General features: G+C 44.8%; 1 protein-coding gene across 2 annotated transcripts; it reads right to left on the bottom strand.

Annotated features, from left to right (window-relative positions):
- Positions 1 to 672: 672 nt before the first annotated feature.
- On the bottom strand, positions 673 to 5,517 carry LOC103632890 (ABC transporter G family member 11). Of its 2 annotated transcripts, XM_008654602.2 has the most exons (7): positions 4,779 to 5,511; positions 4,416 to 4,495; positions 3,726 to 4,190; positions 2,446 to 2,532; positions 2,186 to 2,317; positions 1,855 to 2,046; positions 673 to 1,730 (listed from the first exon to the last, which is right to left on the bottom strand). In XM_008654602.2, exons 1-7 carry the CDS (start codon positions 5,266 to 5,268, stop codon positions 966 to 968), a joined length of 2,211 nt encoding a protein of 736 aa, XP_008652824.1. In that variant the 5' UTR covers positions 5,269 to 5,511; the 3' UTR covers positions 673 to 965. The 2 variants fall into 2 exon arrangements, with proteins under 2 accessions (XP_008652824.1, XP_020396957.1); XM_020541368.1 differs by having other exon boundaries at positions 673 to 2,046; positions 4,779 to 5,517.
- Positions 5,518 to 11,447: the final 5,930 nt, after the last annotated feature.

Raw genomic sequence — 11,447 nt, 5'->3', positions numbered from 1 at the left:
TAATTTGGACTGGTGGGAGGGCTATTGTGCAAAAATGACGTGAGCTGAAGCCGGGTGAGCCACTTTTTTTGGCTCATGCCCTCTAGTTCATTTTGGAAAAGCACTTCACTGGTGAAGCCATTTGAAAAACAGGTGTTTGGCACAACTTTTGCATGAGCCAGAGCCGAAGCTGAAAAATAAGCCCTACCAAAGGGGCCCTAAAAATGTATTCTTTTAATCACTTTTAGCTCCTAAAGAGGAGATAAACTTTAATTGATTTGCTTTAGCTCCTGGATCCATACCGACCCTTAGTATGACATCACTAGCTCCCCCAAAAATAACTTGGTTAATTTAAATCCAACATATTTAATACTCTATTCGGACTATTATTTTTTCTTGGCCGATCTCTAGCTTTAATACTTTAATGTTGCACAAAATGACAATTTAAATAAATGGCATGTATATTTCATAACCACAATCATAAACCCGCCCTACATACTTGAAGCTTCTATATGTGAAACGGGGAAGTCTCATAAATCCATTTCGTCATGCCCGGAATAAATCCTGCCTTAGGGCTTGTTCGTTTGCGTCGGATTGCACCCGGAATCGTTCCGGTTAATCAAAGTTTATATAAATTAGAGAAGCAATCCGGCCGGGAATTGTTCCGACCCACCAATCCGACACAAACGAACAAGACCTTAAAGTAGCCTTACGCAAGCTTAAATATATGTCCTCGTTGTCAATGAGAACATAATGACATAATATCGGAACAGACTATTTTGCCGAGTGTCACAAACATATTCATTGCACCTGACAAAGAACCATATTCCGACAGTGACAATATTGCACGTACTTCGCTTGCATATCCATTATTGCACTGCTGGCTCTTCGCTGGCTATACATATCGCACATCTACGGTTGACAAGTACCGCGCGTTGCCTCTTCATGGGCTTTGTCGTCGATCGGCTGTGTCGTGGATTCATCATTCATGGACTGCCGGAGCCTCTGTCGACTACGTGCACGGACTGCGCGGTGTTCCTGAACCTGAATCCCTTGATCATGGGCTTCACCTTCTCAGTGAGCTTGACTATAGCCAAGAAGAGCATCCTGTAGAGCACGACCATCCCGCACAGGATGGCGAGGTCGACCCACTTGCTGTACCCCATCTCCACCTGCCAGAAGTCCGTCAAGATCTGGCCGCCGGAGAGGGTGGCGGCAGTGGCACTGCCGCCCGCCTGGTTGCTGGGGAAGGTGAGGCCCAGGAACTCGTTCTTGTACAGGCCCTGGTTGGCGTACTTGTGGAACGCGATGTAGTACATGGGGTAGCGCCAGACGGGCTTGGGCAGGTCGTCGGGGAGGCGGAAGAAGCCGCCGTTGAGCATCATGACGCCCTGGATGCCGCCGCCGGTGATGATGCCCATGAGGAAGTCGGGCACGGCGCTGGCCACGATCATCATGAGCCCCTCGACGACCATCATGGTCGTGAAGAGCACCAGCGCGAAGTAGGCGAAGTGGCCGAAGCTGCTCTGGAGGCCGACCAGGTAGTAGGCTATGGCGCCCGGCACCACGGAGATGAGCGCCAGGTACGGCGCCGCGGACACCGTGTTGGCGATCGTGAACGGCGCCGCGCCGTAGTGCCCGTTCAGCCTCTCCCGCCCGAAGATCTTCATGTCCTCGACGAACGACGGGAAGCCGCCGATGGCCATGAAGGTGAGGAAAGCGGCGACGAAATTGAGCAGGGAGCCACGGGCCTGCAGAGCACAGCACAGCACAGCACAGCAGAGCAGGGTTTTTTTTTTTCGGGATGAGAACCACACAGATACCGAACCTGATGCTGCACAGGCACAGCGAGCTAGGAACGAACTTTTTACTCACCAGGATGGATCCGTAGCTGTGGCCGACGTCGTAGAAAACGGTGCCGACGCAGAGGCACAGCATGATGTAAATGGCGAAGCGCAGCCAGTAGTAGCCCAGGTCCCTGTACATGTTCACGAAGGACCTCTTGGTGAGCACCAAGGACTGCGTCAGGAAACTTGCCTGCCATTCCTTCTTCACCACCGCCCCTCCCTGCGAAACCATGCGATAGTGAATTTGGCCGGCCGGGGTAGCTCTGACTCCGACGGTGCAGGAAATGTGCAGCACACAGCATGTAGCTGTATACATGTCTTCGTCTACGTAATTCAGAATGGTGACGTATATGACTCACAGCTTCCCGCGTGTCGGCTATCTGCCTCGTCACTTTCTCCATGTAGGCCGAGGCTTTGTACGAGTTCACCAGCGTGTCGATTGCTTCGGCAGTGGTCATTTTGGTCTCTCCGTTCAGGCCTTCTTCGATATCCTGATGAACGCAATAACGTGGGCAAGTGAGTGTATGTGTATGTATGAAAGACGAAACTTAATTTCAGATACTGGCATATATAGTTAAGTATGGGCTAATCTATTGAAAGCCGCGTGACGTGATCTCACCTTGTCGAAGTCCTTGTTGATGGTCCTCAGGAAGTGGTCCGAAGGGTTCATCAGTGATGGACAGGGGAATCCACTCAGAGCAAAGAACTGCAAAAAAAATTTAAATAAATAATCTGAGTAATCTGTAATCTGAAAGTAACACATACTAACTCCATTCTTAAATATTTGACCGCCGTATATGTCAAATAAAAAAACGAAGAGAGTATAGTATGTCTTCTTAAGGACTACTATAGTATTCTAATAATATTTGGCCATTCCTACTCCAAGCCGACCGGTGAATAGTCAATTTGCATTATAATTGGAAATTATACAGCTTTTCCTTTGATTTTTTTTTTCAACGAGAAGGCTGCGCGCGCTGCAAACTATTCTCCAACAAGGAGCTCTAAAGGGTCCTGTACTCTAAATTTAGAGGACGAAGACGTCCTCTACTCTCTCCAGCAACGTCCTCTAAACGGTCCTCTAAATTTAGAGAACGCTGCTGGATCCTCTATATGTAGAGTTTCTCTAAACGGTTCTCTATCTATTTGAATACTTTAAACAACCGGTTTAATAAAACTAAAATATGTACAATACATTTGAGAGTATGACAAATACGTATGTACAAAAATTAAAAAATTTAAAATGTCTTTAATATAGGTATTTACATATAGAGGACATGATTTAGAGGACGTTGTTGGAGAGAAAGTAAATATAGAAGATGGAATCTTTTAGAGAAGACTGTAAATGACGAATATAAAGGATATATATAGAAGACGTTGCTGGAGACAGTCTCAAGGAGAGGCGACCTAATAATTCCTCCTAGTCCAGTCACACGTACCGTACCAGAACGTTGTTGTATGCGGACTTCTCTTTGGCAGTTGTTTACCTAACACAGTGCTAAGTTTTATACTAGACCACTTGTAATTAATGGCTGTTTTTCAACGGCCTTGTGGCCGTATTTTTCTATATATACAGCGGTCTCTTTCCATCTAGACGAGTAAATTCCTACCAAGTTTCAACTCGCAAAGCACACACGGGCAGTTGAAGTTTTGCAAGTTGCAGGTGCGAAACCGCCGACCAGCCAATAGAACTAGCTCCTACTACAAGTCCACGGTGCTTGTGAAAACAGGCAAACACGTAGACGACGTACGTCGGCAGCCAATAGACATAGACATAGCAGTCCATATATATAACGACTCCATCACGATCGAGGACATCCTTTACTAATTTTAATATAATGAACCAGCGTCACAAGCAGCCAACAGCGCCATTGAATACGTTGTGTGTACGTACTTGTGTACCTGGTTGGTCTCGGCGGCGGCGCCGAAGAAGACGGTCCTGCCGTAGGCGAGGAGGCAGAGGCCGTGGAAGAGGCCGTACACCTCGGTGCTGGGCTGGTGCACGGCGGCGACCACGGTCATGCCCTCGCGCCTCGCCAGGCGCGCGATGCGGCTGACCACGTGGTAGGACGCGGCGCTGTCGAGGCCGCTGGTGGGCTCGTCCAGGAACAGCAGCGCGGGGCGGGTGAGGATCTCCATGCAGATGCTCACGCGGCGGCGCTGCCCGCCGCTGATGCCCTTGTGCATCCACCCGCCGATGCGCGTGTCCGCCGCGGCCTCCAGCCCCATCTCCCGCAGCGTCTCCTCCGCGCGCTCGCGCTTGGCGGGCGCCGCCATCGCGCTCGGCAGCTGCAGCTGCGCCGAGTAGTGCACCGCCTCGCGCACCGTCAGCGTCGTCATCAGCACGTCCTCCTGCGTAACGTACGCCTGCGACACATCACACATACCGCGTGTCCATCAGCATGCATAGTATTATATATATATGCATCAGATCATGGATATATATGATTCGTGCACGCACACGCATTAGTTCATTGATCACGCCGACCCATGAATGCAATACTAAAAACGATCAAATTAAAGATTAATTTTACGAAACGCGCACACACTCTTACAAACTACGTGTGGGATCATGATCATGCATGCACTTACAGATGTCCCGTAGGCTAGCTTCTGCCTCAGGCCGTTGATCAGAATGTCTCCCTTCTGGCTCACGTTAGAACCCAGCCTCCCTGTGTACATATATAAGTATAAATAAACAAATAAATATGGTACTATATGAAACACGGACCATAAGAACAGGTCCGTGTGTGCATCATCATTATATTCATGTCTGGATCAGAGTATAGTTGCTGAAAGTATAGTTTTCTTCATCAGCGTATGAACGTGATATATTTGGGGTGCTAGCTTCATAACAGCATCTAAGGCAAGCGAGGCGCTCAGAATAATGATTCACGTGGCTACTTGTATATCAGTATATATATGACCTCCACACGTTCCTATACCTATACGTACCTGCCAAAGCATCTAGAAGCGTGGACTTGCCGCAGCCGGACGGGCCCATGATGGCGAGCACCTCGCCGGGGCGCGCGTACCCGTTGAGGCCGCAGAGGATGGGCACGCGGCCGCCCTTATTACCGCCGGCCGCCGACACCCACAGGTCCTCCCAGGATACCACCACGCCTTCGTCGGCCCGGCGCAGCGACTTCTCGCGGGCCACGGGGCCATCGGCGCCGCCGCCGCCGCTACCGGCTGTCCCGTTCGCCGCCGCCACCACGCTGATCTCCAGCGAGGGCTGAGTCAGCGGGAACGGGAACGAGCGCGCGCGGCCGCTGCCGAAGGGGAACGATGCTTCGTCGGTGCTGCGCATGGACGACGACGCTCCCAGCGCCGACTCCGCGTCCTCTTCGTCGTGCGCGTCTCCGCGGGCCTGGCGCCGCGGCGGGCTCGGCGTCCATCTCGGCACGTTAGGGAGGTGCTGCTGCTGCTTCTGCCCGGACGCCATGTCCAAATGCTTGGCCGGCGCGCGCGTCGTGGGCTGTCGCAGCAGGCGAGCTAGCTAGCGAAGCCTTGGAGAGACTAGCTTGCTTAATTTGTGCCGTGGGCGTGCGAGATGAATGGTGCACGGTGGCGACGACTGTGGCGAGCTGGGGCTGCTTAAATAGGCAACGGAGCTTACAGGCGCCGGTAAAAGCAGGCCCGGCGGCCGGCACCGATTAAAATCTGCTGGACTGGATTGGAAGACCTCGGAAATCTATAGGCGCCGGTCAAACCGAGCTTTAGCTAGCGACCTTCCTGGTATATGGCATCGTGTTGTTCTGTGGCGCCCACCGCCCACGTACCCGTACAGTACCTGCTTTTTTAAAAAAGATCGGCAAGTGTGTTGCCAAAATTAACATTACCACCCGCTCTGTCCTGCCTTGGAACCACCCATGCAAATGAGACACTCAAGCATTATTTCTGAGGGTCTTCTGAACTGTGACCTTCTTCTGAATGGATTTGTTGAAAATGTTGGGCGTTAGAATTTTTGGAGCTTGACCGCTTAACCAACAATTTGAGTGCAAAAAAGACATTTGTTATCAATGCCTGCTTTAACAGTCATGGAAGCAACGAATAGTTCTTTGTCTCTTTTATCACAATGGATCTCCATGTGATTTGCCTACGGCCTCTATTGCTGTTCTTCCATTTAAACCAACACCATCTTAGCCTCGGTGCCCTAGTGAAACGCTCGAGAAATGGCCAGCTAACTGAGTCCAAGGCCCGAGAAATGTCCAATTTGATGAAAATGGAAGGAGGCTTGGATTTGTGCAAAGCGCTGATGACATTTTGTGCATATAAAAAATTATCACGAATATACCTCTTTTTGTATAAATGCATTTTGGCTCATTGACACTAGGCCGTTCAGTCATCGAGCACACAGTTAAAAGCGATGGAGAATTGGAGATACTATCCCTCTGTTTGGTTCAGCTTTTTTCTGACCAGATTTTCTGAAAATCTGGCTGTGGGGAGAATCTGAGTATCATTACGATTACGTGTGGAGGAAGATAAAGTTGTTCATAGGACTCATGATCTAGAAAGTGATGGATTCCTACTATTATAATGACTCAACCGATTATGTGTTTATGTTGATTTTGGATGATTTTTGCCCCCAACAAATTTTATAGAAGCTGGCTGAAAAGCTAAGTGTTTGGCAGTCCGCAGCAGCTTTTGGTGGCCAGAAGCTGCCAGAAGCCGAAACAAACAAGCCCTATGTAAGGTGAAAACTCAATAGCGGATATATCTAATTCATTTTATGCAAGATCAATACATATTACTTTAGGTAAGGATCTCAACTAAGAATATTAAATGCTTCATATTAGTTTTCTGCTAATAAATATAATTAACAATTAACTCTTCTATGAGTATACAAGAACCACTTAATTCAATGAGAATTAAAGCTTAAATCACCATCACCACTACTACCAAAATTTTAGGATAGTAATTTTAAAGACCAAAAAAATTTGTAAGTACATTATTTAAGTTCTTATTCAAGAGAAACTTTAAATGTTCTAATTTCTATCCGTTCTTACATGTCTTAGCTTTCATGCTTGATATTTAGCAGCTTCATGCATGCTCAAGTATTCTAGGAGCACAATAATTGCAAGGCACATATCATGATTCGTATATATATCTAAAAATTCTAACTTGATTTCTACTTAATATTGAGTAATTCTGGGTGACATTGAATATTTCTAGTATTTCAATGCTCTTGGTCTTCTATTTCAAGAAACAATTCTTTTAGAATTAAACAAAGTATTATTTATCATCTTGTCTTCTATAACTTTTAACACAAAGCATCAAGTTAATTGTATGTTTATTGATCAGCGTTATATCACATATGGTCATACATCTCGAAAATTCAACTTTCAATGTTTATGACATTATGCAATCATAATGTATATATGGTATCTTTGGGATTTATCAAGGCTATATACTCTAGTTACAACGATGTAACAAACATGTCATTCATATAAATTATTAGGACCGTTTGATTTGGAGAATGAAATAAGTATGGTGTGTAGTATGAATTTATCCCTTAAATTAAGTGGAACGACTTTATTTCTCATACCTGTTTGTTTTCTAGGGGATTATATAATATAGCTTATAAATTATATAAGCATCTAATGAGCTGCTTATGGATTATCATAATATAGATATCCAGATTATATAATCCACCTAATAATTTGTGTTGTTTATTTATCTCTTAACTTATTTAAGCTAGATTATATAATTTATAGAGGGTAAATAAACAGGGTCTAAGTATTAGCTTGATAGGAGCGAAATGATGATGTGCCACGAACCAAAACAACAAATTAACGAGAAAGATGACAATAGAGACTGCCTCGTTTCACCCACCAAAACACGATGGACGTACTCACGATGCATGTGCGCGATGAGCTGCTAGGAGCAAGCATGCATGGATCATGGATGTAGCGCCAGTGGTGGTGGTGCTGCGTGCGCAGAGCCCACACACAAACACACGTGCGCAGGAAACTCAAGCAGCTAGCGAGAGTCTTGAGTCGTCACAAGACGGAAAAGGAAAGTCGCGACGAGACAATAGGAATGCATGGTCAAAATCCTGCGTGGCAGCTTTGCCAGCTTCTCTGCTCGCTCTTTCGTGTGTTGCTGCTCTCTTCTCGCCATCCAACAGCCCCATGCCATCGTCGTCGCATATACGATCGATAGACCGGTCACATTCCGTCGTGGCGAGCCGCCACGTGCGCAGGTAGCTGCTTATAAATTCTTTGCTGAGTGCCGGAGCGTTGGCACTCGACGAAGTTTATTTTTTAAAAAATAAAAAACTCTTTGTCGAGTACCAGATCACGGACACTCGACAAAGTTGTTTTGCATTAACCCAAATCGTTGCCCATTTTCTCTCTCACTCACACTCTCTCTCTCTTATGGCTCGACGTCGTCGTGCCTGCCTCCGCGCGCTGCCGCCTCCTCCGCACTGCCGCCCCGACCTGCCAGCGCCATTCCAGCCCCGCTCACCCTGGATCCGCGCCCCAAGGTGAGAACCTCTTGTTTTGCATATGAATAGCTTGTGTAGTGCTTGTTGCTTGCTTAGTTGAGTAGTGGTAGCTCTCTCGTTAGCTTCAGCCTAGTTTTGCTAGTTAGTAGTAACTAGTTACTTGCTTAGTTGAGTAGTAACCTAGTTTTGCTTGGCCGTTGCGCGCGTCGTGGGCTGTCTCAGCCGGTGAGCTATCTAGCGAAGCCTTGGAGAGACTAGCTTACTTCTGTCGTGGGCGTGCGATGAAGGGCGCACGGTGGCGACTGGCGAGCGGGTCGGCGCTCCTTAAATAGGTGAGGGATCTTAGTAGCTTCTATTAAGTTATATGCATCGACCAATTCAAACAAAAAGCTTAAGCTAACAAGAGGAGTTGGACAATTCACTTATATTATATTCCATAACACTCACTCTCACGTTGAGCCTCTCTTAGAAGTGAGAAACAATTATTTTATTTAATTATGTTAGCTAGAATTTGAATTCGTGACCGGCTCTAATATCATATTAAGTTGCATGCACTAACCAATTCAACTTGAAAGCTTAAACTGATAGGTGGACTGAACAATTCACTTATATTATATTACTTCCGTTCTCGAATATTTATCATCCGCTAGTTTATTTTTAAACTAAACTGTGATAAATAAAAAAGAACGGAGTGAATATTCCACAACAGCTTACGGGGGAGCGGTTAAAACAAGCCCGACACGGATTAAAATCTGCCGGATCCGGATTGGAAGACCTCAGGAATCTTGGGAGCCGGTCAAACCGAGCTTTAGCTAGCGACCTTCTTGGTTTGTGTATGGGCACGCGTATGGCACTGTGTTGTTATGTGGCGTCCACCACCCACGTACCCCTACAGTACCTGCTTTTCGTTGAACAATACATGCAATACAAAAGTATATGCATTGCAATACACATGTTCCATGTGTTCTACTATCTCTGTTCTATATTAAAATTTGTTTTAGATAATTAATATGTTCATATGATATTAGATGTATATGTTTTATATATGTGTCAAGATTTATTATCATCTATTTAAATATAGATATAAAAATCAAACGCTAAGGCGAATAGTATAATGGGACGGAGGAGGGAGTATTTGGGAACGGTTGGAAACTTTCACAATGTAGATCTTTGATGTATATGTAATACTGTTAAGATCTAAAAGTTCAGTAAGATCCCGCATGCAAATATACTAATATTAGTGTTTTTTTTCTAAGATAGAGTCAATATATAAGAAACGGTGCAATCGTCGGATGTGAACAGACGTGACCCGTACTTTATCTGACCATCGGCCTAAAACTGCTTATTAATTATTAGCCCAAAAAAGTCTACATAATTTAAACTATGACCATAAACGGTTCTGCATTTTATGTAATATTGTTGGATAAAAGGATATGATTCTATCTACGTTAAGCTCTGTGTCTTCTTTAATAATTGATATTTATAATTGATATTTAGAACTATGATTACACAGTTTTCTATTCTCCGGTGTTGCCGCCGTCGGTTCTCGTCACTTCAGATCGCTTCATCGCCTGGAAGTTGCCGCCGCCGCCGGTCCTTCGTCACAGATCGACATCGTCCACACAGCACGCCCTGTCTGTCACACGGCGGTGTCGTCGTCGCGGATTATTCCTTCATCCAGCGACATCATCTGGCGTGTGCATCCATCCGCTTCTCCGTTTTCTACGGGACGATTCCTGCCCCTGCAGCACCAATTTGATGCAGCCTCACGTAGTCACGTGATTGGCGGTCTCCAAGAAACCCACGAGAAGGCCACGGATTTCTCAGGATCAGGAAGAAAATTGATTTTCCGCTCCTTTGCTACGTTCACTTATTATCAGATTGTACGATTTCTGTTTCATCTGTGAATTTTATTTTGGATTATAAATACAGATTAAATTTGACATTCTAAAATTTGATTACATAATCAGTTTTGTTATTTGGCAGATTCAGACGAAGTTTGTTCTTAATCAGTTATGTGTTTGAAAGATTGGTACAAACGCGACCTGCTGATATGGCTGATAATAAATGAGAGGGTCTTGATATAAAAGCTTTATCCGCCTTACAGCTCAGTTTATCTCCTGATGTTTTTGTGTGAAGTAATGAATGCAAAATCTACGGCAGAATTGTGGAAGAAATTGGAGAAACTACATATGGACCAGAGTCTTGCTAATAAGTTTCGTCTCAAAGAGCGTCTTTATACTATTCATATGACGGAAGATACATCTATTCAATCACATCTCAATGAGTTTAATTCTATGTGTCGACCTTGAGAGTCTAGATGTGAAGATAGATGATGAATATAATGCAATTTTGTTGGTAGTCTCGTTGCCCCCTTCTTTTAAGCATTTTAAAGAAATTATGTTTTATGGAAATCATACTTCACTCAAATTTAAGAATGTTAATTCAAATTTATTGTCAAAGAATAATTTTAATATTAATTCTCGTTCTGAGTTTAAGGGTGAAGATTTTATTGTTCAAGGTACAACTCAACAAGCGGACAGTTCTAATAAACCTAAATCAAGGTCTAAGTCAAGGGATAGTAAATCCAACACTTTTTGTCGTTATTGCAAAGTTGATAATCATGTGGTCTCCCAGTGTCCTAAAATAAAAATAAGGAAGAAAGATAGAAGAAAAAGAAATCTGATAAATCATCTGTTGCGGTTAGTATTGTTGAAAATAGTGATGGTGGAGAAACTCTTATAATCATTTCTAATGATGAAAAGCGTTTGACTTGGGTTCTTGATTCAGCTTGCTCTTTTCACATTTGCTCATATCGAGAGTGGTTTTTCTGATTATTCTCGTGTTCATAATGGCGATGTTTTTATTGGTGACGAATCTCCATTTAAAATTTCTAGAATTGGTTCTATTCAGATTAAAGTTCATGATGGAACATTCAAGACTCTTAATAATGTTCATTATGTTCCTAAGAATAAGAGGAATCTTATTTCTTTAGGCACCTTAGAAGCAATGGGATTCAAATTTCTGCTGATAATGGTGTTCTTAAGGTTTCTCAAGTCAACCGTGTTGTTTTTGAAAGTCGTCTAGAGGGGGGTGGATAGGCGGAATCTGAAATTTCTAACTTTAAACACATGCTACAAGCCGGGGTTAACGTTAGAGTAAATATTAAGTCC

The sequence above is a fragment of the Zea mays genome, chromosome 7 (assembly GCF_902167145.1).
Source record: "Zea mays cultivar B73 chromosome 7, Zm-B73-REFERENCE-NAM-5.0, whole genome shotgun sequence".
NCBI lineage: Eukaryota > Viridiplantae > Streptophyta > Magnoliopsida > Poales > Poaceae > Zea > Zea mays.
The sequence above is the reverse complement of the archived record's forward strand: the minus strand, read 5'-3'. Positions and strand labels throughout refer to the sequence as shown.

Excerpts from the sequence above, each read along its gene's own strand:
- LOC103632890 (XM_020541368.1), bottom strand. The coding sequence starts at position 5,268 with ATGGCGTCCGGGCAGAAGCAGCAGCAGCACCTCCCTAACGTGCCGAGA. Across the intron at positions 4,191-4,415 it reads AGCTAGCCTACGGGACATCT|GCGTACGTTACGCAGGAGGA; the intron begins GTAAGTGCATGC and ends GATGTGTCGCAG. Across the intron at positions 2,047-2,185 it reads TAGCCGACACGCGGGAAGCT|GGAGGGGCGGTGGTGAAGAA; the intron begins GTGAGTCATATA and ends ATGGTTTCGCAG.